General features: G+C 37.6%; 2 protein-coding genes across 2 annotated transcripts in view; both read right to left on the reverse strand.

The window, feature by feature from the left end:
* The window catches only part of LOC147076930 (uncharacterized), a 28352-nt gene extending 21227 nt beyond the window's left edge, over positions 1-7125 (reverse strand). Inside the window, exons 1-3 of the mRNA XM_085940945.1 lie at positions 6914-7125; positions 4956-5096; positions 2130-2285 (exon numbers count right to left, since the gene is read on the reverse strand). Of these exons, the coding sequence (XP_085797071.1) occupies positions 2130-2285; positions 4956-5096; positions 6914-7048 (432 nt within the window). The 5' untranslated portion in view covers positions 7049-7125. The remainder of the gene's footprint in view (positions 1-2129; positions 2286-4955; positions 5097-6913) is intronic.
* Positions 7126-7665: 540 nt separating this feature from the next.
* LOC147076931 (uncharacterized) lies at positions 7666-10876 on the reverse strand. The gene is made up of 3 exons (XM_085941396.1): positions 10665-10876; positions 10417-10545; positions 7666-10273 (listed from the first exon to the last, which is right to left on the reverse strand). The coding sequence occupies exons 1-3, from the start codon at positions 10732-10734 to the stop codon at positions 8334-8336; spliced, it is 2139 nt and encodes a 712-aa protein (XP_085797522.1). The 5' UTR covers positions 10735-10876; the 3' UTR covers positions 7666-8333.
* Between the last annotated feature and the right edge of the window lie 14464 nt (positions 10877-25340).

Raw genomic sequence — 25340 nt, forward strand, 5'->3', positions numbered from 1 at the left:
GGAAATCATTTATTTATGTGATCATAATATCTAATATCACATAATTTTTCAGACACACTTGATTCGTTTTCCCTCTCACACACAAAATGGCTCGTGAAGAAATTTTGACAAAAAATAATTTACATTTAATATAATAAACTCTCGCAAATACCTACACAATTATTAAAGGCAGAACTGTATATTTGGCGCACCGGCTTATCAAGGCCAAATCTCAAGGAACAAAAACCAAAGCAACGAACTAATCGTAATCTACGTCGCTTAATTGGGACAGTAAATTTATGTCCACCACACATGCCGGAATCATTATTGAACTGACTCATAAAAATATAAACGGAGTTGACTACAGGACAGCAATTTATAGCAAAAAACCAATTTTATAGTCACTCTTTTACAACGTGTGTCATCAAAAGTTGAGTAGAATTATTGTCCGTAGTCTTCTATGTATTCAATTTTCAGGAACTTTTCCATACAAATTAATTCTAAAAGCAAGCTTACTAAAATCTATCTATCATTGTTATAATATATAAATTCAAATTCGAGCCTAAAATCATTATCGGTAATAGATAATTCAATTCTAAAGCCAATCAGCATAAAAGCAAGCTGTAACCAGTAAGTATCTTAGGATTTGTTTTAAAACTTAAAGCAAGAGAGACATATATCGTGTGTTCCTGCCAAAAGTAGGTAAGTCAATAAATTAGGTATTTAGAGTGAACAATGGATTATGTGTCTATATATTATACATGCATGTACCTATGCTAGAAAAAAAAATCAAGGTCATCTGATTATAGAACATGCAAATAAAGCACAAAGATTTTAGTATTTTGTCTGATTTTAGAGGGCGTATCACAATTCAAAATAGGAATAACTCTTTATTATGATTTCGAAACATGTTAACTTTTTGGGCTAACGCCATGAATAAAAGAATTAAAGCCATTTTTAATTATCAGTCTTCAGCAATTGGCGTCAAATGTAAAATCCTTAATTATTAACTATTGAAGTAAACTAAATTCAAAACATGCAATAAATTTTAGTTCAAGTTAATAATAATAAAAAAATAACATGTAAATAGAATTAAGATTATTTATTTGATATACGATTGAATGTATAGCTTAAAATAATAATATCGTCCAGCAAAAAAGTCTCAAACAGAATTCTTAGAGATGCGGTGAAACACAGAACATGCAGGTAACAAAGCCCCCAACGCTGAGTGAAAGGGGATGTAACCCTAGACCGTAGGTAGAGAGACTAGTTGGTTGTCGCATTTGGCGGCGGAAGCGACTTATTTTGATTCTTGGTGACAAAACTTTGCACCCATACGATAACAGCCTGTACTCACTATAATTGTACCTAAACCCCTTCTACCCTCCCCAACCTTCGGAGTTGACGTTATTTGGCCTCGAAAACGTAAGACATACGATCAGAAGGTACCCCTATATTTTTCGACCGAATTCAGCTGGGAAGCGAATGACAACCAGAAGAGAAAGCCGCGTATGAGAAAGATAAGAATAAGATGTTTATTACATGCACGAAGAGTATTTTGTCCGTGGACCGCTCTCACGGAGTTTTTAATGTTGTTTTCGTTGCAAATATGCTCATAAAATGCTTTATAGTATCAAGGAATGTGGTTTTAAGTCTTAAACCACAAATGCCTACAGATCAATCAGAATGTCCCTAACCAGCGATTACAGTGGTACAAAAGTAAGTAAAAATTAGATTCCAGACAGTTATGATGGACGTCTTTCAAATTGAATAGTTTAAATCTTGAATTTCAGGGGAAAATTAACATAATATATGAGAAATAGCTCGATAAAGGTTTTCAAAGAAAAATACAGTTTCGATAATAAGGCTTCAAAATTATGTAATTAGATTATCTACAACGTTTAAGGAATGTCCAGGATCATGCTTCGAAAATAGCATAAAAGCTCCATTTTGACGTACGCTGAGCATGTGGGTCGTTAAAATTATATTTTAATATTTAAAATAAGGTTGTTAGATTTTCAAGACACAATTTTACGGGCATATGGCGAGGTCGACTAAAATCGATTCCGCAACCATTGGACACGCCTACAGTAGAGCAACTTTCCTTTGAATCCTATCATAGATATAAGTAGGTATTGGACAAAACTAACCTGAAATACGAGACTATCAGTGTCGGAAATCTCTTGTTTCATATAAATGCTGGTGTCCGGAGTGTTTGGGCGCTCTCCGGCTACATTGCATCTATTCTCCCCTTCCGCGTCTGATTCGCTTACATCTGGTTCGGCTTTGACATCCATTTTACGTACCTATTTAACACGGAAATGATTAATTTTTATTCCCATGCATTACAAAGCGAAAACAATGACAATGTCGCCAACTGGAAATAAAATCATAATATACATGATACATTTTGCACACCAATCAGCAGTGTTGCCATCGTTTTGGCCTCTAAACTGATTAGACTCAGCTTTTCTTTCGTATGAATTGCTATATTTATCAAAATCAGTGATAATATCGTCACCGTTCAGGCAAAAGTCACCAACCCTGAAAATGGCAGTTTTGAGTTGAGTATGTCACCCGAAGCGTAAAATTATGTTCTTTAAGATGCAAAACTCACCACGGTACATTAGTTAGTAAAATTTTGCTTAAATCCGAATTATTTGTTTTTCACTAAATGACTTTCGATAAAATCTTAACAAGCAAAAGTCATCATAGGTGAATAGACATTATTGACTATATAAAAAAAAATCCTTTGTTATAAATATACAAGCAAAAGTCACTATACTATGGATGGTGAGTTTTACTGATCCTTCTTTTGGCTAACATTGTTCAGATAATTAACAAGCAAAAGTCACCAAACCATAATTGAGCTACCTTGCCTCCTTCAAAACCTTCCAGATGTTTTAATTAGAATCAAAAAGTAAAATTACCTTAAAAAAATTATTAAGAAGACATGAGAAAATAATTTAATGAAGATAAAACCTTAAAAACATTAAAATCTGATTTTTCCTGCATTTTCAAACTTTCAAATTGCGATATCTCAAAACTATGTTTTTAGGGTTGGTGACTTTTGCCTGAACGGTGACGATATCTGAGGCATAATTTTTTTTTTGATTCGTCATGCTAAAGGCTTTATTTATTAGAGGCAGAGAGATGGTAGTCCTAGTCCAAGATATGCATAGAATAAAGATGCAAGTGCCATACCTACCTTAGAGGCAGAAGGATGCAAATCCAATAATCCACTAAGATAAAATTCTCTCAAACCGTCTGCAATATGTATTAGACCAGAACCAGCCAGGAGAACGAGCTTTTGAGGAGGATACAGCACTATGGACCATATCAAAGTCATCAGAGAAATCAGAGCGGTAACAGGAATATAAGCTGCCGCTATCCATGGGTCTTATAGACTATGAGAAAGGGTTCGATTCTATTAAGAAATTTTCAATACTCGATGCACTCAGAAATCAAGGAATCCCCGGGCGCTATATAAATATTTTCAATAATATATACAGTAGCGCAACAACATCTCCATAAACCATCGCGCATTTCCTATCAGCAAAGGAGTCCGACAAGGTGATACAATCTCACCTAAACTATTTACAGCTACACTTGAAGACTTATTTAGAGAACTTGACAGGAATGACGCGGGCCCCCATAAATGGAGAATACGTGAGTCATCTGCGCTTTCCCGATGACAGTAAATAGTGGTTTGCAAGACTCACAAGACTCCCAAAGCAGAATGCAGGAACTCGCTGAAGTAAGCAACAAAGTAAGCTTGAAAATAAATGTGTCAAAGAAGAAAGTCATGTTCAACTGCTTTGCGGGCCAAAAAGAGATCCTCATCAATGGCATTCAGCTCGAACAGGTGAAAAACTACATCTATCTGGCACAACAAGTGTCTATAGATGGATGTATATTTGATGAAATAGTTCGCAGAGTAAAGCTTGGCTGGAGTGCTTTTGACCGCCTGAATAATTTCTTCAAAAATGACCTACCACTGTGCCTAAAGTACAAAGTGTTCAACCAGTGTGTACTTCCCGTAATCACATGCGTGTGAAACATGGACCCTAAGTAAAAGAGAAATCCGGAAACTTAGAGTAGCACAACGTGGAATGGAAAGGTGCATGCTGGGCATAACGCAAACGGACAAAAAGAAGAATGAGTGGATAAGGGAACAGACAAGGATTAATGATGGGATAGAGTTTGCTAAAAACCTCAAATGGAAATGGGCTGGACGCATAAGTCGAAGAAAGAACAATCGTTGGACAAATATATTCATCCAGTGGTATCCAAGAGGTACAAAACATCCGCAAGGTAGATCTAGAGGCCGCTGGATCGATGAAATGATAAAGTTCTGCGGAAAAACTTGGCAACGCAACGCACAGGGACGAGAGAAGTGGAATCAACTTGGAGATTAGCGAGGCTTTCATCCAGCAGTGAATAGATTCAGGCTGGTGATGTTGATGAATACATAATAAAATTTAAAAAAAAAATGTGTTTTGCTTTGTTATATTTATACCTATAATTTTTTTTAACTTATAATTTGTTTTATTTTGGCTAGGTAAATAAGATAAAAATCCACATTTAACAAAATATCTTTAGAGGCAGAAGGATGCAAATCCACACTACGTTTTTTATTTTATTTTTTTAGATATAAAATTGTATTATATTTATTTCATTCTTACATATTCCAGAAGTACTTTAATTGAATTAGAATAAAAAAAATAATGATCATTATATGTATATTTTCTTAGAAGTTATGAACATTCGTTTAAAATAAAAATTGTTTTTTGGCTCTCCTGAACAATTGGGTATTTGGCACTTGCATCCGTCTGCCTCTGAGGTACAGATATTATGCATTTGCACACCACTCGGCGGTGCTGCCATCGTTTGTAGCAAAATTTGAGTGTGCGATAGAAGAAATTCAAATAATAAACTATTTCCGCAAAAATTAGTGTGGTAAAAAAAACACTTACTTGATCGATTGGTCCATTATATACTGTGTATGAACATCCAGGTTGGGGATTTTCATTGCTGAACTGATACGTTGAGTCATTAAAATCCTCTTCTTTGATTTCAGGTACTTCAGATTTGATATACGGCTCGACTGGAAGGTTCTGAAAAAAAAATATTTTATTATCAGATAACGAATACAATGATCAAGTTAATGTGAGCTTAAATCTTCAGAAAGGTTATTAATTCATAATGAACTTGGAGCAAGAACTTCCAGGTTGGGGGTTTTCATTAATGATCTCGCGCTTCGAATCTTCAAAGAATTCTTCAACAAGTTGAAAAATATTCTCAGATTTGATAAATATTTCGCTGACTGGAGGATTCTAAAAATAAAAACAATATATAAGTATTTCTCAAAAGTACCTATAATCGTTCCTTCATTCGTCGCCCTTTATAATAAGTCACCCCAAAGCAATGCTAAGGATTGCTGGTTTGCCGGTTTCACTGTGACCGTTGGCCGGCTCGCACATCAAAACTCGTCTCGTCTCCAACGTGTTGAATACGTCGATGTGACGTCATCGTTATTCACAAACATACGTTGATTGGTCGAATGCGTCTTTTTAGTTTGAAAAAAAAAAATTCTAGTGCTGCTATCAACAGATCGCACGCCTCTCGGACTGCGAGTCGAAGACGACAGAATGCATACGAACAACTACGAATTGGTCATTCCTATACCTGCTCGCCGGTCGCCGCATCCAAATATATATACGTTTCAATAGGTTACATGCGATTGTCGCTAAGTAGATGTGCGCGGTCTTCTAATGCGACATCGGATCGACGTTCCTATAAGGTTTGATTTATGGCTGTGCGGCAGACGAGCGAGTTTAGATGTGAGAGACGGCTATTATACACACTTATTATTAACCCGGTCAGAATATTCATAGAAAATTATAATTTAGGGACATATATGTAATATGTTTCGTGCGAAGACTGCCTTAGCACTGGCACAAATCAAACATGTTTCGTATTCGAAATGGCCATTGTACCCAGTAATAAAAAATACTTTTAAGAAGTACAAGATGGCTGCATATGTATTTACATTTAATTTAAATTGACTGATTGGTAGATCTAGACTGTTAAAAACTTGTGCGTATCTATTCTATACACAAGATTCCTATCGAGGGTATTTTATCATATTTATGTAAGTACCTATTGAGGCGGTTAATTGGGTTAGGTTAGGTAGAGTAGATACATAAAATATTTCACCGTGACACAGTTCGCCGTGAGCTTACTATCGGAAAGAGGTGACAGTATACTATACGGTTTCCAATTTTATTAGATTCAATATGAAGGTACCTATTAAATTTAATTGTCATGGCTGATTTTAGCAAAATTCAAGAATGAAAACGTAACAATTTATAACCTAATATATCGGCTATTTTCAAAATTTGTTTGCTGCTGGCTTCCTGGAAAGTGTAAACCGACAAGAGCCGTGTTTTATTTAGACATGAATTAAGTCAGAACCTATTTACTATACGACCCAAAGAGGTTGGACGGTCTAAACGGCCATGTATTTCCTATACAACGTTTCCCTGTGAAGTGTGATTCGTCAAACTGCATACTACGTACCTACCTACAAGTTTCCATTATGTCAACCGTCTGAACTGTCAAAAAGTGTTATGTTTTAACAACACCTCTCTTAGCTGTGTTAACTTTTAGAGCGAGATACAGTTTTGAAGGCTAATTTATTCTAACAATTAATTATAAGACTCAATAGATAAATATGATAAACTAGGTACCCTCGATAGCAGCTTGTGTATCGAATAGATGCGATGAAGTAGGCATACTTCAGCAATGTAAAATGATTTTAACCCATTATAAATAGTGGAGCTGTTTTTTTTTCACCCAAACATTCGTAAATTTAAGTAACAGCCATTAGATGGGCTTTTTTTTAATCTATTACCAGTTCAGTAAAACTAACCTCAAATATGCATCTTTCATTGTCGGGATTCGCTTTCTTAACGTCTGGACTATTTGGAGACTCCAAGGGTACCTCAAACCAATGCCGCGGTTCTGCCACAGATCTGCCTTCATCTGATTCACGTTTGACATCCATTTTACGTGTTTAAATCAAAAATATATTATCAATGGCCTAGGTATAATTGCTCTCATCCGTAACGTTTAAGACTTACTAGGGCTGTCTAGATTTGTCAATACTTTTTCATCAATACTTGGATCGTTACTTTTATTCCGATATGATATCGACACCACTCCTACCTACCTCAAACAGAATAATAAATCATTGATGAATCAAAACAGCCTTTTAATTATAAAAAAAATATATAAATAGCTGTGAACAGATTCTTCTTTATTAATTTTATGAAGACAGCCAAAAGTAATAAGTAGGTAGGTAATAATATATATATTTTTAATGATAAGGTAATGATCACGTAAAACTGCGTTAAATGACGTGATGCCAAGTTACCTCTAAATCTTCAACCAGGGCTCGAAATGGACCGGAGCGCCGTTCCTGTTCGTAAAATCGGAAAAATTATCACTCAGTCTCGTGGAAAGAACAACTTGACCGTCTGGAAATTGCGGATATATATTTCGTCGCCGTAGATGTCAAGGGAGCCAGTCCACAAAATCATAATGCTGAGAAATCGGCGCGCAAAGATTTTGTGTGACAAAAAAAGGAACAGTTTTTGTTTTAACTTTTTTATTTTTAAAGATAGAATTGTGAAACTTTGAACGTAGATACTTTGTGATATTATCTTTTTATTATTTTGAATGAATAACTAAAAAAAATTGTATTTTAAAAGTTATGTGTGTTATATCTCTTGACCACTGAATATTGACATGTACAGTTGGCATACTTGTGCGGTAGTCAAAAGAGTTAGGCCTCTTATGCCTGTTGAACACTGAGAATTTGTGGACAAAGCACTAACATTTTGTGGATATACTCTAAAGAAAAGTCTATTATTGACCTTTTATGGTGCCCACCTTAACCTAGAATCTACCTGATTTCATTCAGTATGTGAACATAGTCGTCTCTAAACAAAAAGTTAGCTTTTCAAAAATATAATTACATTGTTGTTTTAATTTAATCAAACGCTTTTTTTGTAGTACTTATTCCATTTTTAATCAATAAATTAGGACCGGTTTCATCCGCCTCAGAGGGACATTTTCAACTTGTTCATTTCAGTTGAAAATGTCCCTATGAGGCGGACGAAACCGGTCCTAATTTATTGATTAAAAGTGGAATAAGTACTACAAAAAAATTGCGTTTTATTAAATTAAAACAACAATACAATGCAGTTACACCATGAATTGACAGTTAACAAAATAAAAGAAAAAAATATATAATTACAATTAAGTTACAATAAAACTAGACACACATTTTAATCATCTCCATCGCTCTCTGAGCTGCTGTTTTTCTGAGTTGGACGATCTTCAGGCTCCAAATTTTTATAGAAGTCGTGATAGGTTGACGGAATGCTACCTTTTTGGCATAGTTTTGACAGATCTTTTAGTTTACCTTGGTCAATTCTAGGTTTGGAACTGTACAGCCTTGGTACTTCTAGGGTAGGTACGTTTCGATGCCGTCTTCGCTGGATTTGTAGTGACTCAAAGTTATTCTGGCTCAATTGGTATTTATAAAAGATAGTCGTGGGTTCACCTTTGCGATATTGGAACCACTTTACCTTTAGCCACTTCATTTTGTCTCCATTTTCCGACAGAGTTTTATTGGTCATCACTTGACTGCAATATTTCTTGTAATCGAAGAAGTCGGAATATTCCATTTCCACAACCTTATGGTAGGGGTTACTAGTTTTCGCGGTACGGGCGACCATATACCATCCTTCTGGTGTGAATACGTCCACTTTCCTTCCTCGGGCCTCTATTGTGGAGTGCACAGAATCGCACTCCATTTCGGAGTGCCCTGATTCCATAAATTTTTGGTTTATTGGGTTGATGGGCAGCTGTTCCACGGCACGTAATAACATTGTAGATACAACTGAGTTGCGATTTTGACCTGAAGCTGTATCCGAATACAGAGTTACTTCTTTTTTGGGGCCTACTGAAACCAAGAGCTTCCACAGGCACGTGGCGACCTCCGAAGCACCCTTTGTACCTGCACCTTCATGCCACATGTAGTTCGTCGCTTGTCTAGTAGCCAGGTCATACACTGTGAAATTGTAGGTTTTCAGCTTTTTGGTATAATACAACTGTCCTACTTGCAAACTTGGAGTCAACAATATTTTTTCCAGATCCATGGTAAAGCAACTAATTGTTGGATCACACATAGCTTGGGCCTTGTCGATTTTTTTGTGTTCTCTCGCTTCCTCTTTTCGAGTCAAGTGCAGTTTGTATTCCTCCTCGTCTTTTGCCTTCTCTTCGTCTGACTTGTTCTTGTACTGAGTACAAAAGTCACACTGATCCTTTTTAGGAGTGTGAAAGGCGTAGTTAAATTCTGTGACAAAGATCGATTTGTAGAAGCCGTGCTTTTCTGGTTCAACATTATGCTCCTTGCAATACTCTACATAGTCCATGTAGATACGAGTCTCGCTCAAACCAGAAGGTAAGTATTTTCTCTTACTGCTGCTCCGGCAGTAATGGGAAGCAACTACGGGCAACGATTTGATGTGGTCCCTGATTATGTTCCTCACTTCCTCTGGTTTTTTGTTGGGCGGTTCTTTGTGACCTCTCCGATCTATATCAGTGACACCTGAAGGAGTCAACTTTTTCATTGCATTTTCAACTTTTTTGCTCGAGATGTCATATGTCGCCAAAAAGAACTGTTTGCACACTTGGGCTCTCAATTCATTACACATCACAGAGTATTGCAAGGTATACTCTCGTTTGGTGCAGTCTCCATGGTACCTTCGTTTCACTGGGATACGATTTACACTGTTACCAATGAAGGCCCATCTTGCTCTTTCGGAATCCAGACTCAGATAGTCGGCCAACATTTGCTCCCGCTGTGGTTTTCCTTTTTTGGATGTGCTTTTATAATGGCACTTAAAGTTAACTTCTCTTATCGCCCTTGCTCGAATTTTTTTTCCGGATCTGCTTTGATATTCGCTGCCTGCCATTCTCAATATCTTTTGTGAATTCCGCTTCCACATTTTTGGGTTTCGCTTGCGTTTCCTACTTAAATCATCTGTAGTCTGATCTGTAGGAGTGGGGATGGATGATACAGGATTGTTACTATGGTTGCTCTCGGTTATTTCAGAAGTATAAGTTCCTGAAACATTAATGTTGTGTTGATAATATGCAGGTTCCTGCTGGCATGACTCATTTGAATCTAGTAGTGTTGGTGCCAGGTTGACGTTCCAATCTGTAAAACAAAACAAAGTAGTTTATTTCTTTGAAACTACCAAGATAAATATTAATAATTTGTTATTAGCAAATGACTCTCTGATGGTCACAGGTTTTAATCAAACCAACAATTATTGATAACCAACAAATTAAAATATTGACCTCCCACGTGTGTGCTTGGAGAGACATTTTGGAGCTCTGTATATATGGCTGGACCAGCAATCTTGTCCGGAGCTTGCATATTCAGCTCGAGGTCTGCACATCCAGCTTGTACGGCATTCCCGTGAGAGTCTGTAAAAGAAATAAAACTAATACAGCTTGCGCACACATTACTCATTGCTGTCAAAGCAGCCTGAATCAACATTTATAACTAGTAAGTGTTTTTAGCTCAATATTTCATCGACACTTACCTTTACGGGTATGTTGATTAGTAGAATTTAAAACGGCTGCAACCATTAGTCTCCCACGTGAATAGTTCATTATTTAGCACCTTTTCTCACTGAATCACAACTGAATACAACAATCACACTAAATACACTGAATAAAAATGCTTACAGTCGCAAACCCAAAGAAAAAAGATCACCAAATAAACCAACCGCAATGTTAGTATGAATAATATGACACGATACAGGTGCTGGCGTGAATAACCCGACTCGCTAAACTCAGTTTTCTCTGTTTCTTATGCTGAGTTAGAGCAAGACAACACTATAAATCTTTGTCGAATGTGAGCCGAGGCGTGCGTACCGGGCCACAGATTGAGCGGGAAGTCCCAGTGGTCAACAGCGTTAAGTCACATAATCATGTGAAATTATTCGGAAGTCAAAAGACTTATGCGGCTTGTCGTCATTGACTACTTTAATGTATGTGTGCTAGGTCTATTGGCAATTTACAAAATACTCATACATAGGGCTTTTTGTGGCTCAAATCCATTGACCACGGCATCTTTGATGGTTTTAAAATGCTTTTGTGTACTTAACTCATTTTCGCCAAATGTGTGGCTTGACTCCCTTGACATCTACGGCGACGATTTGAGAATGTCGACGAATTGAAAGTTGCCCTTGCGGTGAGTAGGATGGAAGAGCTTGGCAGAATTGTAAAGTGCTAACAGGATTGGAGCGAGGGCCTGGTCGACGAATCTTTTAGATGAGAAGATGCGAAATGACAGTCAAAGCTTCTGTAAAATCAACAACAACAATCGTGCACGGCCTGACGCCACATAGGTACATCCTTTGACTAGTTAACTCGGCTCTGGCAGTGATCATAATAAATGCTAGTTTGTTTATTCATTTAATTTCTAAGTTCATAACTAAAATGATAGGAAGAACATGTACCTAAATTAATCACAAAATACGTGTGAGTAAAGAATTGTTTTGATAAGGAATCTTAAAAATATACAAATGCATGCATACCTACCTAGATACATTTACGAAACAATTGATTTTGGTTAATATCTATAGTAAAATAACAATAATTCAGGTGTCAGTAAACATGATTACTATTCGCCAGATGTTTGATAGTTTTGGCAAGACACGAGACATAGCTTTAATTTATTCGAATAGGAAACTGGATATAGCAGGGAAACATCCATTACTATTAGCTAGTGTTGTTTTGACGCCTGACGATACTTTGGCAGGAAACACGACTTACTTCTAATTTATTCCATTAGGAAATTCCAATAATCACTACATCACAACCAGAATTATTATTACAGTGTTGATCATGGGCCCCACATCGTGAAGGGGCCCCCAGGCTAGGATCTTTGGCGGGCCCCCTTCCTATCGCTAATGATAAAGGCAATGGGACGCTCTACAGTAGCGTTTTCCAAATGGTGTACGTGGGTAATTAATGTGTATGTTTAGTGTTTTTACACCCATTTTAATTATGGAGATGTCGAGTATTGATACTTTGAATAATAATATGTCTGAAGGTTTTTACTATACAAGCAAATTTTCTATGTGTGTTTATCTCATTTATCTGGTCGTCTCGTCTCGCCTCGCCGGGCCCCTCCTGAGCCCGGCCCCCCCTTGTGAGGGTCATGGTGTTGACAAAATCATTAGGATTAAATTAAGATTGCAGCATAAAGGTAGTCATTCAAAGCGGCGTCATCTATATGAGAACACACAATGCATTTAAAAGGTTATTATTTATCAGTCGCCTAAGTCGCAAGCATCAATAAAGTATACCTACACTGCATTGTAAACCTACTAAAACGCAAACATTTGACACCAATATGTATATGAGGATACATTTTATACGTAAGACTTGTCACCAGTATGTATTTTAGGATATTATTTCACACATTGTATTCATTAGGGATTTTCGTCTAGACGTGTCATTTTATGTAAACCCTTTACAGGGCAAAGCATTTTTATTATTTTAAACCGATCTCTATATATTTTATGGTACCTATCTAAAAAAAATCAATATAAAATAAGTAATATTTGTAATATGTAGTATACATAATAATTATGTAAGGTTTTTTAATCAACCAGTGTCCGATGAGGTGTTTTTGTTGATTTATTTGATATATTTCTTTTCAAATAAAACAAATAAATAATGGTTGTACATATTATAATATATTTAATCATTAGACAAGTTACAATTCAATTAAAAAATATACATCTATTTATGTGATATTATTCAAAAACATAATAATGAAAAGCTGTACATTACATTGCTTACAAAAATAAGATGTGCGATTTGGCTCTCCAGCCATACTACAATAAGCACATCGACAGCTCTTTCCCTTTCCTATCCAATGAGGACAATCCATGGTATTGTTATTGGCATTTCGTCGGCGATGATTATTTTTATTACAAATTTTCCAATAGTTCACCTGTGTTAAGATGCTTCTGAAAAGCAGGTGAGTCTCCGGTTTTTTCCCGATCACTTTTCGATTAGGTACTAACACCGACAGAACTGTCTGCCTTCAGCAAACTGCCCCTCTAGGGTACGAAAAGACCGGATCATCGTCCTACAGTATATTAGTCAGCTGGTCTTATATACTCTGTCTGATTATTTCGAAAGACTACTTGACACCGGGGGCTTCACAGGACTAAAATCAGCATTAACCTCCGGATCTAGAGATAAATTTCGGAGGGCCGTATCAATGACATTAATATGGACGAAGCATCTAGAAAATAAAATGACACTCACTTTGTGTCGGGTCTGCCGGATGGCGAAATTCATATTTTAATATCGGTATCCTACGCTCAAATAAACATTCTGCTTGCAAGCGGTCTGGCGACACCGCTGGGTCTGCCCATACAAACTTTCTGACTGTTGGGTTTCGACTCCAGCGTTATTATTGTGTTTCAAAATGCCAATGTGCCTAGTTAAAAATTGTAAAAAAATATACTAAACACTCCAAGAAAGATGGGATATCACTTTTCATGTGTTAGTATTATTTTTTATTTATAAAATGCCATTTTAAGATATTGATGAATGTTTATTCAATGCAATTGAATGACAGAAACCATTGGGCAGTCGCCTGTGATGCGCTGGGCTCACTTGCGTCTAATCTCCGAGAAGTCGTAAGTAACTGAGAATCTGTTTCTAACGCAATGATTCATGACACTAATACGCCATTACAATAAAGGTTATATTACTATAAATTCTCGAAGCTCGTATCGCATAATGGAAATGGATACGTCATATGGTCACGTGACATCTACCTATATATCTGTGAATGACTTTCATGCACAATTTTTCGTGCGCGCGCCGGTATGAAGTGAGTTGTCCATTTAATATGTCATTGGGCCGTATGCACAGGATCGGGAGTCGCAATTTTCCTCCGACAAAACTTCGTTGGTATTTAAATGTATTTGAATGACCGACAACTAAAATGCTTCCTGAAGTATATAATATTAAATTCAAATCATTGTAATATTTTATGGATAACAACAATCACTGCTAAAATACAGAATCTGTTGTTAAATAAATACAAACTATTTTTAATATTATAAATACATATGAAAGCTGATATACAAGCATTGAAATATAAGGTAATAAACCTTTTCGTCCTCTCCTTTACATTTCACATAATTTAGTTTTCGATAAACCTATCCTAAGGCGACGATATTTAAAAGGGTTTTCACCAGAATGAGTCAGTTTATTTATTTCATGCTACCTGGGAATACCCGTTAGTAATTCAATGCATTAAATTTAAATGGCTTTTTTCCAGTATAAACCATTGGGTGATTTCATGTGACCTAACGATATACATAAAGTGACCATTTATGTTTTCCCCAAACCGGGACACCTAAAAAAGGGTATGTACTTATCCATTTCAGGCGCCTCATACTTTCACACAAGACAATTGACAAGATAGTAGGTAATGTTTTTTCATGTCATATTAAGTTATCTATTTCATTTATTTATTTGAAGAATAACGCGGGGGTCTAGGATCATAAGGGCGAAACTACAAAAACACTGTACTGAGATAAATGGGAAAATAGGGTAAAATAGTTTTTATTGTTAAAAAAAACAATTTCACACTGTGAAAATACAAAAAAAAAAATTAAAGCTATTGTAACATATTCATAAGAGTAATGTAGAGCATTAATATCGTCATTTTAGACATTAGTTAGATGGGAAAAAAATTAAATATAATTAATGGGAGACATTCGCCCTTTTGTCTCTCAAAATATTTTCAAATAAGGTTACTGGTAAATATTTGTTCATAATACAATATAGATAATACTAAACATAGGCGAAATATCTTTCATCAAATTCTATTCCTAAATCTAACTATATACATAATTTTGTTATGCATCTTCTTCATCCTTGTTTTCCTAATTATTTTCAAGATTTGACAACTTTAAAGAATTGTAAAAATAATGATATTGTTCCTAAATAATGCCCATTGATATCTTTTTTGCAGTGAGGGAAAGTGCTGCGTTACATTTAAGCTGGAGTCGAAAAGATGAATGGTTAATTATTCTGGTTTCTCTTCGTATGACTTGGTGCATTTTGAATGGCTCGTCAAATCCATATTTTCTCCATCCGTATCAATCCGTATGAATCGTATAACACTTTCTCCATCCGCATCAATCTTCTTATTTTTATTCTTTTTTATTTTTATTGTATTCTATATTTCTTATGCATATGTAATTCAGAAAAATCAAGAAAATCTTGTTGATCCATCTCAGTTACATTGTATTTTTTGTGTGCCATCTGAACAGCAGAGTACCATGCGGATGGATGGTATTTATTTCCAAATGCTTTAGTTTTCGATTCTCGCATGAACGGAATCTCATTTCATTTGCGAGTGCCCGGATTCAAATAACATTTGATTAACTATCGGAATTTTTGGGAACGACTATGTTTTATAATGAACATCTTGTGGCACCATCCGGTCCTTATTTCGCCTAAAGACCAATATGAATTCAACATTGTCTGCCGTACTGTTTCGCTAAAATTCTCATTGCACTTTCTGGGACATTTAGAACAGTCTTTGGGCTTTTAATAACTTCCTTCAATTTGCTTACCTGTAACTGAAACATATAACGTTCCGTTTTGTCTATTAGTTACTATATCTTTATTTCTTTTCCATTCGTAGGACTTAGCAATACGTGTTCGTTTACTATTTAACTCATCAAAAACACAATCTTATTTCTGAATTGAACATATCGGACATCACCGACATTATTTCTTATTGTAATTTGTTCTGGGCATCCATTAAATTTTTCAAAAAACCGGTTGAGCTATTCAAACACGTAGTTATTCCTGAAATGCTGTAAATGAGTTTGTTCTACAGGAAATCGATGAATTAACTCACTTTTATCTGTTTTTATAATATTATGAAGTACCTATATACCATGGTTAAATTCAGCATATAATGGTGGTTCATGCGTAGGTTCTAATATATTTTCTACTGACAATAATAATTGTTCCGAATGTCCTGGTAATGGCTCAAATACAATCTCTTCAAAAAATCCTGTTTCACTATTCAACCACGAAGTAAATTCTGGGATGATGTGCACGTCTAAGAAAAGAAATAGTATTTTTAAGACAAAAGACAGATATTTTGAATTCGGTTATCTAAAAAAATATTAAATATTAATTACATAATAAAGTTCAATTCTGTCTTTTATGATGAGTGAATATTCTGCATTATTTTCCATTAGTCATTTTGCTGGCCATCCTGGTAACGTATCAGGGAGAAACTCTCGAAAATATTATCTTGAGCTCTGCAACCAAGAAGTAACTCCTAAGATGACAATATGCATGTCTGAGAAAAAAAATCGTATTTTTAATACAATCAGCTAGTGGATAAAGCCATATCTGAAGAAATGAACAATTCATTATAATATTTCATCAAGGTTAACTGTTTATCAGAGTTATTCTCCTTGAAATTATAATCATTAGTCGGTGTATTATCTGGTACATGATTTGAGTTCAAAAAATTCAGTACTTCGTCTTCCAATTCTGTATTTCGATCTGCAAAAACATCATTTATAATGATGCTGTAAGTATATAAATATTTAATCAGATTAGGTACATTTAAAAACAATTTGACCGGTTAGGAGTCGAAATAACATAACTTAAATATACATAAGTAATTACTTACTTCGCATGCTTGTACGTTGGTTCTGTTTAAAGATATCCACAATCATTACCTCTCCAAAACATTGTTGATATGCAGATATGAACCGATAACAAGTGTTTACTAAGACAAATTGACAACTTACGCCAAACTAAAAATTACGAAACTTCCATAAACTAAACTTTATGTCAGTGACATAAAGGCGAAACGCCGCTTACATCGAAGTGTCCTTGATTAATCGGCATTAATGTCAGAGTCACACAGGTGTAAGAGGACATTCACCCATATGACATTAAAATTCCATGTGGATTTGTAGATACGCCAAGTAATATCTGGCAAACCGCTATACGTACGAGTTTCATCTTTGTACATATGATAGAACTGCGTTCTAGGAAGACAATGCAATATTTAACTCAAAACAGCCATTTTTGTAGTTTCGCCCTTATGATCCTACACCCCCGAACGGTAGGTATGTTTGAGTAGGCACATACAAAGCTTGAGTTCCTACATATTTTTTGATAGTAAATATTATTTTATTTATTAATGAAAAGTAAAACATGAAAATTTATCTGATGTTATATTTTCAAAAGAACAAATTTAGTAGGTATATCTGGTGTTGATTTAAAAAACGAATGAAATTCTAGGCAGGATTTTTTCAAATTTACTGTTATATTTAACATTGCTACATTCAACTATGTTTTTTCACTCGTCTACAACTTATTCATAAGAGAGAAGACGCTTTCTACTGGTGCATTAGTGCCGGGCAGACATAAAATATATTCAATAATTATACGAAAATTTTTGTAATCCAAATTATTGGCGCGAAAGTGTTTGAACTACTCCACCCAATGAAATTCGGTTGAAACATTCCCAGTGTTCCATTCAGACACTCCCTGTATATGTGAATTTGTAATGTGTAAGTGAATAGGTTATATTTATGTAACCTGGTCACAAGTTTTTTTTTTTCGAAAATGGGACATTTTGGCGTCCCGAAACTGCGTTCGGGGACATCGGGACACGCCGCCTGAAAACGGGACGTCTGGTCACATTAGTTATAGTTAATATCATATTAGTTAAATGGCTTTTCTCAAGAATGAATCATTTTTTGTGATTTCATTGTTCATTTACAGACAAGAAATAATTGCATTATGACATTTAAATGTCTGCTCAACAGAATGAGTTATTTTATGTCTCTTAATAACTGAATTTGCACATGAATTTTTGGATACCTCGCACACTTGAATGGGTTTTCTCCAGAATACGTCATTTTTGCAATTTCATGATACCTGATAGTGCACACGACTATTGCATACGTCACATTTAAATAGCTTTTCACCAGAATGAGTCATGTTGTGCAATTTCATGTTACCCGACGATACACATGAGTAATTACATACCTCATATTGGAATGACTTTTCACCAGTATGAATCATTTTATGATAATTCATGCTACCTGACCGTGCACATGAGAAATTGTATTACTGACACTTGAATGGCTTTTCACGAGAATGACCCACTTTATGATTATTATTATTATATTATATTATTATTTCATATTACCCGACGACATACATGTGTAAATATGTAGTAGCTGCAGAATAATAAGCGATCATATATCTATTATTAGAGATAAAACATCAAGTTACTTTACAGTAAAATATTCCCAAGCCATTTCCAGTAAACAACCCAAGCTACACCAGCAAATTGGTCAGCGAAATACAGAGACGGTGTAGTATTACAATACTTTATACCATTACGGTGTTTTGCCGAATAAACACTTTTCATGTATTATTTTTTTGTACAACTGTAATAACAAATAATATTTAATTTCACTATTCAATTTAAAACGCTGATTTTATATTTAGTTTAATATGATTATGTAACAGAATTTAATGCTTATGTACTAACTTTTATTGTATAATAACGAAGAGCAATTTATCTCAATGTCACTCAAATCAAGTACGTAGCTCGTAACTATCATTGTATAATACGCTGCTAATAAATCTCACCCTGCTACATTGAACACTTCTTAATTATCATCATCCTCTACCTACGCATCGAACACCACACACCGAGTGACCCCCAATAGTGGCGACCAACCGCCAACAGTGGTGAACCCGACGTTCCACGCAGCCGCAAATTCAACATTTTCAAGACAATGCTGAGAGGATAATATGACGACACCTACAGCCCCGCCGCAACCAGTCACAGCGAACCTTCAAAGGCCGTCGGAGAAGTCAATAGGGTCGCTGTACGAATCCCACCCTTCTGCCCAGAGGATCCGGAGGTGTGGTTCTGCATGGCAGAAAGGAGCTTTACAGCATCAGGAGTCGTAACGGAGGAGACGAGGTTCGGGTATATCCTGGGAGCATTGGACCCACGGTATGCTTTCTAAGTGCGAGACATAATACTAAATCCACCAGACGAAGAGCATACAAGCTCTTGAAAAAGGAATTGATTCATCGCCTCAGCTCCACTCAAGAACAAAAAACAAGACGTCTTCTAGAACACGAAGAGATGGGGGATCGGAAACCATCACAGTTCCTACGGCATTTAAGGACGCTTGCCGGTACCGCCATCTCCGACGAAGTTATAAGAACTTTATGGATGGGTAGATTGCCACACACCATGCAGGTAGTGCTCGCCACCCAAAAGGACACAGATCTGGATAAAGTGGCAGACCAGGCTGATGCCATGGTAGAAGCTACAGAAAGACCGTCAATCTCGGAGGTTTCCATGGAAGCACTGATTGAGACCAGGATGCGGAAATTGACAGTGTCATTGCAGGAGCAAATGACAAGGATCCGTGATGAAATCGCCAGCATCCACAGCCGTGACATGCCACGGGTAAACAACAACGGCCAGAGATTCAATAACCGCTCACGAAGCCGTACACGTTCATCCAGTCACAATAGAGAAGATACCCAAGGCAAATGCTGGTACCATCATAGGTTCAGAGCAGCTGCACACAAGTGCATACAACCCTGCAGCCATCAAGAGGGAAACGCTCCGGGCAATCACTGATAGCGGCCAGCGAATACAGCCCGATGTCAAGCCGCTTATTTGTCACCGACCGCAACATGAGAACGCAATTTCTAGTAGACACAGGTGCCGATCTCTGTGTGTACCCACGTTCTAAGGTTCCAGGACGTCTAAAGAAAACGACATACGAACTGTCATCGGCAAACGGAACGGTAATCGCTACATACGGAAACCTTCCGCTGACATTAAACTTGGGCCCAAGACGAGACTTCACATAGAGGTTCGTCATTGCCGATGTTAGTAAGCCCATCATTGGAATTGACTTTTTAATCCATTTTGGATTGTTAGTCGACGCCAAGAATAGACGTCTGTTAGACCAAACCACTCATCTCATCACTTCCGGAAACCGCAGTACGGGAGAGGTTCTGTCGATCAAAACCGTTTCAGGCAGGTCTGCGTATCACGACCTGTTGCAACAGTTTCCAGACCTCACACGCCTCATCACACAACGAAACACCATATCGACACAACACCGGGACCACTAGTGGCTGCTCGCCCAAGGCGACTCGCCCCAGATAAATTACAGATTGCGAAGAGGGAGTTTCAGAATATGATGAGACTTGGAATCGCTCGACCATCAAGTAGCAGTTGGGCATCACCGTTACACCTGGTCGCCAAATCGAACGAACAATGGCGTCCATGTGGTGACTACCGAAGTTTGAACGCGAGAACCATACCAGATCGGTATCCGGTACGTCACATACAATATTTTGCCCAAGCTCTCCGCGGGAGGAAAGTATTTTCCACCATCGACCTGGTCCGAGCATACAATCAAATCCCAGTCGCTGAAGAAGACATACCGAAGACCGCCATTACGACACCTTTTGGCCTCTTCGAGTTCCCATATATGTCTTTTGGTCTCCGTAACGCGGCGCAAACTTTTCAAAGATTCATTGACGAAGTACTACAAGGCATGGACTCCTGCTATGCCTACATTGACGACATCTTGATCGCTTCAAGCTCAGAAGAGGAACATCTCCAACACTTGCAAACGCTCTTTACACGTTTGCAGGAGTACGGAGTTGTGGTAAACTCAAGGAAATGTGACTTTGGTACCTCAACGGTCAAGTTCCTCGGATATCTCGTATCCGCGGATGGCATCTGTCCACTACCCGACAAGGTGGAAGCCATTCGGGAGTACAGCCGCCCAGAGAATGTCAAAGGCCTACGCCGGTTTTTGGGCATTTTGAACTTCTATAGAAGGTTCATACCCAATGCTGCAGGTATTCAAGCACCTCTGTACACACTTCTTCAGAGTAAAGTATAAGGCAAGCAGCCTATTCCATGGACTCCCGAGACTATCAAAGCACTCGAAGCATGCAAGAAAAGTTTAGCTGATGCAACACTGCTAGCTCATCCGAAAAATGACGCACCTCTAGCTATCATCAGTGACGCCTCAGACACCGCTGTCGGCGCAGCACTCCACCAATTGGTCGATGATCAATGGGAACCACTCGCGTTTTTCTCCAAGAAACTCAGCCCAGCTGAGCAGAAGTATGGAGCTTACGACCGTGAACTTCCAGCGATTTACATGGCAGTCAAGTATTTCGGACACATGGTAGAAGCTCGATCATTCGTCATATACACGGACCACAAGCCCATCACTTTTGCTTTCAAGCAGAAAGCCGAGAAATGTACTCCACGACAGTTTCGGCATTTAGACTTCATCGGACAATTTTCAACCGATATCCGCCACATCTCTGGCAAGGACAACGTCGTTGCCGACGCTCTTTCTAGAGTAGAAGCGATTGCCGAAAATCCACTCGATTACGCAAGCCTGGCAGCTGATCAACAAAAAGATGAAGAGCTAAAGATATTCCTACGCGACGGATCCGCCTTACAACTGAAACAGGTGCAGATTCCGGAAGCTAACGTAGTAGCTATCTTTTGCGACGTGTCTACTGCATATGCAAGACCTTTCATCACTAAGCCGTTCCGTGAAGCTGCATTCAATGTAATACACCGACTTTCACATCCTGGCATTACCGAAACCACGAAACCCGCAACACAGCGTTTTGTGGGGCCTTCTATCGAAAAGGACTGCAAGCGATGGGCTCGCAGTTGCATTCAATGTCAGAAAAATAAAGTTACACGCCATGTCTCAGCACCATTAGGCACGTTTGTGCTACCGTCAACTAGATTTGAGCACGTCCACATCGACATTGTCATCCTACGACCGTCGGGGGGATATTGATACTGTTTGACATGTGTAGACCGCTTTACTAGATGGCCAAAAGCCTTCCCGTTGAAAGACTAAGAAGCAGAGACAGTAGCACGAGCATTTTACTCCGGATGGATCACGCGATTTGGAACTCCAGTACGAATCACCACGGACCAAGGAAGACAGTTGGAGTCACAGCTGTTCAGACAACTAAATCGTCTGGCAGGTACAACTCACATCCACACCACCGCGTACCATCCCGCAGCAAATGGCATGGTCGAGAGATTACATCGACAAATGAAAGCAGCCATCAAATGCCATCAAAACACGCGTTGGACAGAAACACTGCCCACAGTCTTGATGGGAATCAGGGCAGCTTGGCGAGAAGATCTCAAAACTACCTCAGCCGAGCTGGTCTATGGCAAAACTCTACGGTTAGGTACCAGGCGAATACTTATGCTTCAAATAGGTACACTATATGACGATCGGTCACATATATGTCGAAAAACCCGTTTCTTATGTTGGCGTCCTGTGTCATAGAGTGTAAATACGATGTCATAGACCGTCACATATATGTCAAACGATCTATGACGGCCTTCTATGTCATAGATTTTCGGCTCAGTGTAAACACCTCGGTAATTTTGTTTGACACTAGTTTATGTCTATGACATCTATGCCGAACATGTTGTCATATATTATTGTTTATGGGTCATAGATCGCGCGGGAAGTGTTTTTCTGTCTTTGATTACAAACGCCATCTTGACAATCTTGACAATCTTGACTACTATACAACGAAACAATACCTAGTAAAAAATGGACAAAAGAAGTCGCAAAATCGTGTTAGAGTGGACGGATGAAGTAATCATTAATTTAATCGGATTGGTGGAAGGTAATCCACTATCGTGGGACTGTACACTGACCGATTATAAAAACAGGGTCAAACGAAATGCTGCTTGGGTCCAAATCGTACAAGATTTGGGCCTTGAAAGCAGTTCTCAGTACTCGGTGGATAATGCCACGCGTAAATGGCAGAGTTTGTGGTGCCAATATAAAAACTATAAAAATGAGGAAAAGGCGACAAATAGTGGCCAAGGGACCAGCGACAGATACCACGTTAGATGGATGTTATTCGGCCTCCTGAAGTTCCTTGACTGCGACTCGATAGCTGTCGCCACTACTTGTTTCTCTAGCGGATAGCTATTCCAATTCAGATAACGAGCTCTCTTTGCAAAGTATTTATAGTATATTATTATTCTATGAAATGTATAAAGGTACCTAGGTACCTATCCACACAAGTGTAGATAGCCTTGAGGTACGTTCCTTCCTGAAACTTGGTATTATATTAGGCAGTTGCTCTGTGAAATTAAACACAATATCCTATGACCATTCAGTGTCAGTTCTCTTTTCTATTGATGACTTGTTTAGGCTATTAAGCTAGGTAAAGATACTCTATTCCATATCGTTGTGATCTCAATTCTTGATTCCTGAACCTTTAACAACAATGTAACGAAATCTTCCAGCGACAAGCGTACAAAATTTGTATACATTGCCGTAACCTCAGCTCTTAGCTCTCTTATTAAATTACTATACCTAACATCCGAGAGTCTCCCGTCTTGCAATCCACTGACGAACCCAAACTCGTCTGCGTCTTGGTTTTTTATCGTCTACCAACAATAAATATCCCACGATTGCTGCGGCAGTAGTTCCATCCGCCGCCATTATAATATGATATGGACAGGAACCAAATAGATAAATAAATTTAAAATCTCACAAACAACTAACAAGCCTACTGATTTATTTCGTTTTATATTATTATCTGTTTGACGTTTACGAAGGCGTACCAACCATAAAGTTTGTCAAGCGTCATGTTGGTAGTATTTATCAGTGGCAAATATGTGACACAATAGATTTTACGGCATCGTGTGTTTACGGATTGGCACATACGGGTGTCATAGAATCTATGCCCACGCCTCTGTCATAGATTTTTTTGACATATATTGGCTCATGTGTAAACGGAATGGCATAGATATGATCATAGACACTAAAACGCTCTTGTCACATATGTGCCCAATCGTCATATAGTCTATTTGAACCTTTAGGTTCAAAGCAACCGAACGACTGTGAACCAGCCAATTTTGTCAAATATCTCCGACACCATTTTTATGAGTTGCAACCCGCCAAAACAACGCACCACGGCAGGAAAAATTCATTTATGTTCAAAGATTTAGATACCTAAGACAACGCATGTGTTACTCCGAGATGACACTGTCAAAAGACCTTTGCAGTCGCCATACACTGGCCCACACGAAGTAATCAATCGGAATACTCGAACCTACGTCATTCGCGTTCGAGGCAAGGACATCACTGTCACTGTAGACCGCCTTAAACCTGCATACATAATGGCAGAAGACGACGACAACTCATCAAAAGAGAAACCAACATTGAACGATCCAGCACCAGAAGACATCAGACAGCATGATTACGTCACACGTAAAGGCAGACGTGTACACTTCCCTGATCGTCTAGGCTACTGAAAAGCATACCTACCAAAAGTGCATATTCCATAGTGCTACGGAACATAGATAGAATAGGTATCGTTTATACATTAGCAAATCGTTTAGGTTAACACGTAATTAAATTCCATTGTTATATCCAGTTCTTCAACAAAAAACCACTCAATTATATTATATAGTATCGAAATTCGTAATTTCTGGAAAGGGGGTATGTAGCTGCAGAATAATAAGCGATCAGATATCTATTGTTTATAAAAATATCAAGTTACTTTACAGTAAAATATTCCTAAGCCATTTCCAGTAAACAACTCAAGCTAGACCAGCAAATTGGTCAGCGAAATCAGAGTCGGTGTAGTATTACAATACTTTATACTATTACGGTGTTTTGCCGAATAAACACTTTTCATGTATTATATTTTTGTACAACTGTAATAACAAATAATATTTAATTTCACTATTCAATTTAAAACGCTGATTTTATATTTAGTTTAATATGATTAAGTAACAGAATTTAATGCTAATGTACTAACTTTTATTGTATAAATAACGAAGAGCAATTTATCTCAATGTCACTCAAATCAAGTACGTAGCTCGTGACTATCATTGTATAATACGCTGCTAATAAATCTCACCCTGCTACATTGAAGACTTCGTCATTATCATCATCCTCTACCTACGCATCGAACACCACACACCGAGTGACCCCCAACAGTGGCGACCAACCGCCAACAAATAAATACCTAAAATTTAATTGGCTTTTCACCTGAATAAGTCATCTTATGTAATTGCATAATACGTGACGACAAATATAAGGAATTGTATA

This window comes from Rhyacophila brunnea, unplaced genomic scaffold (assembly GCF_057557595.1).
Source record: "Rhyacophila brunnea isolate RB1 unplaced genomic scaffold, BYU_Rbru_1.0 scaffold_13, whole genome shotgun sequence".
In the NCBI taxonomy this organism is placed as follows: Eukaryota; Metazoa; Arthropoda; class Insecta; order Trichoptera; family Rhyacophilidae; genus Rhyacophila; species Rhyacophila brunnea.

Bases quoted from the DNA above. Each gene is read 5' to 3' on its own strand.
- LOC147076931 (XM_085941396.1), bottom strand. From the start codon at position 10,734: ATGAACTATTCACGTGGGAGACTAATGGTTGCAGCCGTTTTAAATTCT. The intron at 10,546-10,664 runs GTAAGTGTCGAT...TTTCTTTTACAG, and splicing joins TAATCAACATACCCGTAAAG to ACTCTCACGGGAATGCCGTA. The intron at 10,274-10,416 runs GTCAATATTTTA...TTTGTTTTACAG, and splicing joins TCCAAGCACACACGTGGGAG to ATTGGAACGTCAACCTGGCA.